This window comes from Carettochelys insculpta, chromosome 1, assembly GCF_033958435.1.
Source record: "Carettochelys insculpta isolate YL-2023 chromosome 1, ASM3395843v1, whole genome shotgun sequence".
Lineage (NCBI taxonomy): Eukaryota > Metazoa > Chordata > Testudines > Carettochelyidae > Carettochelys > Carettochelys insculpta.
Genome location: NC_134137.1, coordinates 231,513,452 through 231,518,316, shown reverse-complemented (window position 1 = coordinate 231,518,316; position 4,865 = coordinate 231,513,452). Strand labels below are relative to the sequence as shown.

The window sequence follows — 4,865 nt, the reverse complement described above, 5'->3', positions numbered from 1 at the left end:
ACAAACCTGCGATGTCAGAGGCTCGTGAGCCAAGCCCCTTCCAGCCATGCGCATAAACCGGGAGGCGGAGCTTCCGTTAACCGCTCCGCCCCCCTTCGCATTATGGTGTGGCCCGTTCACCCTATCAAAACTGCCCTTTGTGTACGGACAGCCACCGGGGACAATTCAGGTAGAAATGTGTAAAGCCACCAGCCAAAATAAGAGTAAATTGGGGCGGGGTTGTTTGGAGATTGACGGAGAAAGAGCCAATGAGTCCCAGACAGCCTAGTGACCCAGCCAATGGGCCATGAAACAGCCAATCAGATTGAGGAATTTTAAATCCCAGCGAATAGGAAGGCAGAGCAGAGGGACGAAGTTTGTGGGGGACGTTGCGCCGCGGTTGTGGTGTCCCACCAATGGCAGGTCAAGAGGTGGGAGTACGGGGTGATTGGCATTGAAATTAGCTAATAAATCTGCGGGAGGGGAGAGTTGCTGCACCCCTCTCCTTCCCCTGGTTTGCTGAGGCCCGCGGGAGGGATCGAGTGGCAGCCACTGGAACCAATGGGGACGTGGGGCCGGGCGCGGGCAGGGCGGGAGATTTGAATCGCGGAGTCCTGGGCTGGCTCAGCTGAGCCCCAGGCCGGGGAACAGGCGGGCGGCGCGCGGTGCCCAGCTCCCCGGCCGTTCCCTTCCCGCCGGGCTCGCCCCTCCCGCCGCCATGGGCGCTGCTGAGAGCTTCCCCGCCACTCCCGCCTCCAAGCCCTTCCTCAAGCACTTGGCGCACGTCCGCGACCCCCGCTCCCCCACGCCCGGCATCCTGCGCACCCCCATCGAGGTAGGGCCCGGCCCGGCCCGGCTGCGGCTCCCCAGGGCTGCCAAGGGGCCCTCCCGCTCAGCGTGCCTCACCCACGCCCCTGGCCCGTCTCGCCCGCCCCTCGGGTGCTGCAGCGCCCCGGGCTGGACGTGCTTTCCGGCGGAGGGTGGCTCTCCGCGCCGCCCCTTGTGCTTTGTCCTTGCCCACCGCGCCGCTCTGTCGCGGCTCTGCTCCCGGTGCCCGGCCCTGCTCCCTCATCCCCCAGGCTTCCTTCTCTTCCCCAGGTGGAGAGCTCCCCGCAGAGAAGCCCCTTGGCTGAACCCAAGGAAGCCGAGATGGCAAGTGGCCAGAGCTGGGACCCTCGATCGCCAACCCTCGGCATCTCGCGCACCCCGATGAAGGCTGTGATGCCTGGTGAGCAAACGTCTGCTCTGGGAACGTGGCTTGTCCCATGGGCAGCCGATCGAGGCTCGGGACAAGATAATCCTGTTCGGTCTATTTCAGCGATCAGCAACCCGTGGCACGGGTGCCGATTTTCATGGTCACATGAGCAGGAGCTCATCTCCGCCCGCTCCTTCCCCATGTCCTTGGGAGCTTGCTCAAAGCTATACAGCATGTGGATTAGCAAAAGACCTGCTAATGCTACCAATCACCACCTAAAGGGTAAAGGTGCATCTTTATTTATTAATGAAGCTGTTGTAAGTAGGGTTATTGGTGACTTTAAAAAGTATCCCTGGCACTTGGACGGTACATAGAGGTCTAAAGGTCAGATCTGGGCACTCAGCTTTGGAAAGGTTGATGACCCCCAGTCTGTTTCTTGAGGCTCTGGTTCAGAGCCCCCTGTTTATATTCTGCTCCCAGCCACTATAATTTCCTCCGTTTTTTGCCCTTCAGATATTTACAGATGATTCTTGCTTTACCTCTCTTATTCTTGGCTCTGCTGAGCTGTGTGAGCTTGGCTCTTGAGGTCTCCCACCAGAATTTCGCAGCTCCAGCTCCCTGAGCACTTCTTACTTCTCTGAGCACACTCGTTTGTCATTGCCTTTCTGAGATTGAAAGGTCCAAAACTGAGTTGTGTGTCACAAGGGGCTCCAGTCCCTCACTCTCCCTCCCCTCACCGATAAGGTGCCTTATCCTCACCTTTTCCCCAGACACCATGGTGAAGCAACTCAGCGAGGACTTTGGGGCTGAGACCCTGGATCAGGAGTCACTGCTGGAAGAGCCATTAGACCAGGGGCAAAACCTTGGAGCTGCCTATGCTCCAGGGGAGGAGACAATTGGAAAAACCCATCAGGTGGAAGGCTCTAACAGGGATGCATCTCAGGAAAAGATTCCAGTGTGGAGGGAGGAGAAGGAGATGCAGCCACTGTCTAGCATTTGTGCTCAGCCTGTCATGAAATCATCTTGCTTCATTGACCATCCCCGTACTTCAGGTGAGTGCATAGGTTTGGGGCTTCCCCTGATGTGTGTGCATATGTGGGGGAGAGGTTGGAGATTCTGGGGAACTGACAGTGCCCCCCCCCCGCCCCAGTGTGCGATATGATTATGGAGATCAGAAGAGGCCAACATGTTGGGAGGGTGTCAGTGTGGGGTGAAAGGGATCCAAATCAAGTGAGAGATCATAAGTGGGCAATATTGTGCTGGTATGAGTTCCTAGGAAAAGTGAGTTAATCTAGAACAGCAGCAGCACTGGCCTCCTCTTGTGGACTGTGAAGAGCACAGGGAGTAATGCGGGTAAGGAACTGACACAGCTGAGCCTTTAGAGTAGTGGAGTCCTGCAGAGACAGGTGTGGAAAACCCCATGGTCCTAATCTAGTTCTGAAAGAGTAGAAAATGTCGACAGACTGTTCAGTCCTGAACCCAGCTCCCCCATCCACAAAAGCCACCTCCCCAGAGCCTTTCTAGTTGCTTCTCCCTAACAGTTTTGTCAATCTTGTCCTGCCCTACAGACACTAGTTGTTATCTTCACCCCATCCCTGATTCTTTCTGCTGCAGCTAAAACACACCTGTTGCCTCCTTTTCCCTGTCACCAGCCCCCTGCTACCCTTTGTTGTACTTTAATTGTTGGAGAGAAGAGAAAGGGTGGATGATAAAAAGCATTGCTTGTTTTAAGTGGAGGGAATTTAACTGGTAAGGTTGACCAGTTGCTGTGGGACGGTTTTTGCAGTGCCTCAGCCAGAGATGGCAGGTTGCCCAAGGTGATGTGTCTATTGGATAAGAGGGGAAAGGGGCTGCAAGAGGGAGGGCAATTTGTAGAGAAGGGGAGAAGAGCAAAGGATGAGTGCACATGGGGGCTAAGAATGAGATTATTAACCATTGGACCAATTGATCTGTGTGTTGGGTGGATTCTCTATTGCTTGAGTCTCAAAACAGAATTGTGCTCTTTCTGCGCCTTTGTCCACACTGGGAACTGAGTGACAAAATACTTGTTGTTCAGTGGTGTTTAACCACCCCCAGCCCCCACGATAACACTTTCTGGTGAAAAGTGCCGGTGTGAACAATGCTTTGTCCATAGGAGAGTGGTTTCCTTCTGACAAACAGCGGCTACACTGCTAAAAGCTGCACAGTGTGGACAAAATGTAAATAAGATGCTCTAGCTCACTCACAAAAAATCAGCGGGCTGGTACAGAAGTCACTAGCTGACATTCTCTGGCCCGTGCTATGTGGGAAGTCAGAGCAGACTATGAGAAAGGACTATAAAATTGCTGAAACTTTACGCCAGTTGCAGATGCTATTGCTTACATCTTTCTCCAGGGGGCAAACCCACAAGACGTAAGGCCACCAACAAGGCCTTGGGAGTCTCTGGCAGTACCGGGCGCTCTCCCCTCAGCATCCTACAGGACGACAATTCCCCAAGTACCCTTGTTCCTCGCCAGGTGATGCTCAGTGGGAGGCTAGTGGGATGAAGCATTAAAACCCTGTAAAGGCCATAGTGGAGAGGGAGCCACTTCAGGTTCCAAACACTCCATGAGCTCAGTTCAGAATTGTTTCACTCCAGACCTGTCTCATTCCCCAGAACTCTGGGGTGCTGATACCCCAAATGATGGCCCTTAAGAGAGAAGCCTCAGTCCAACAGACCCCTCAGTGCTGAGGGTCAATTTCTGAACCCCTTTTCAATCTTATCCTCTTGCCATTAGTTCTTTCCTCCTCAGCCTGTCACTAAACCTGTCCCTCAGGTTTGAGCTTCCTCCAACACTTGCCGATGGTCCTCACACCTCTCACCATAGCATGGCTGTGCCACGCTGGGTATATAATCTCTCCCCACACTCTGGCAAGGGGGTGACTTGCCAGCCCCTGTGAGATTTAGCAAGACACAGGTGGTTTATTTCTCAGCTCTGTCTGCCATTAAGGGACTGAAGGGCCTCATGCTGGGTGCAGTGCCCCATCCCAGGTAGGGTTTCACTAGCACTGTGCAGGGAGGAATGCTTCAGACTAACTTGATTTGCACTCAGTAACTTTCTCTTCTCTCCTCTCCAGAGTAAGAGGTTCCCATTGCAGGCAGAGAACCTGGGGGAGTGGAAGGAAGTGGCGGCAGATCCAGGGAGCTGTGCCTGGAATGATTTGAACAAAGAGAATCAACACTGTCGCTTGTTGGAGAATTAAAGGGCTTGGGAGGACCCCTTTAATTTGGACTCCTGACAATAACCCTTCTTCTCAGAGCCTTCCAAGGACAAAGGATCCTGCTGTGTTGGACAGGGACCCTGGGCCTGTAGTCTCTTCTCTAGTCTTCTCATGGGGAGAGGAGGAACAGTATCTCTTTTCTTCTCCCCTAATTTTATGCATAATCTTTTCATGTATAGGCTTCTGTGCTATGTGGCTGTTGGTCTCTGAAAACTCACCTGCACTGCCTTAATGTACAAGTCCCATGCATGTGGTAAATAAACACGTTTTAAAGACTCTTTGACTGCACCTGTGCTTGGCTGCATCCTGCTGAGCTAGGAGTCACCTCCTTACCCAGTGCCTGTCCAGTTCAGCTGTTGCTGAATTTTGGACCCAAAACAACTTAGTTCTTATGGGAGGGATTTACCTCCCCACCTCTCAACCCTGAAGAGAAGCAGAGGCTGAGCTCTAG

The 4,865-nt window shown here is 53.5% G+C and overlaps 1 protein-coding gene across 2 annotated transcripts; it reads left to right on the top strand.

Annotated features, from left to right (window-relative positions):
- Positions 1-627: 627 nt before the first annotated feature.
- Positions 628-4,684, top strand: CDCA3 (cell division cycle associated 3). Of its 2 annotated transcripts, XM_074983607.1 has the most exons (6): positions 628-814; positions 1,078-1,207; positions 1,298-1,456; positions 1,945-2,226; positions 3,548-3,669; positions 4,271-4,684. In XM_074983607.1, exons 1-6 carry the CDS (start codon positions 698-700, stop codon positions 4,394-4,396), a joined length of 936 nt encoding a protein of 311 aa, XP_074839708.1. In that variant the 5' UTR covers positions 628-697; the 3' UTR covers positions 4,397-4,684. The 2 variants fall into 2 exon arrangements, with proteins under 2 accessions (XP_074839708.1, XP_074839709.1); XM_074983608.1 differs by lacking the exon at positions 1,298-1,456.
- Positions 4,685-4,865: the final 181 nt, after the last annotated feature.

What these genes read in the sequence shown, in the direction of transcription:
- CDCA3 (XM_074983607.1), top strand. Translation starts at nt 698, where the DNA reads ATGGGCGCTGCTGAGAGCTTCCCCGCCACTCCCGCCTCCAAGCCCTTC. An exon ending in TACCAATCACCACCTAAAGG is followed by an intron (nt 1,457 to 1,944) that starts GTAAAGGTGCAT and finishes CCTTTTCCCCAG; the next exon opens with ACACCATGGTGAAGCAACTC. An exon ending in GTACCCTTGTTCCTCGCCAG is followed by an intron (nt 3,670 to 4,270) that starts GTGATGCTCAGT and finishes TCTCCTCTCCAG; the next exon opens with AGTAAGAGGTTCCCATTGCA.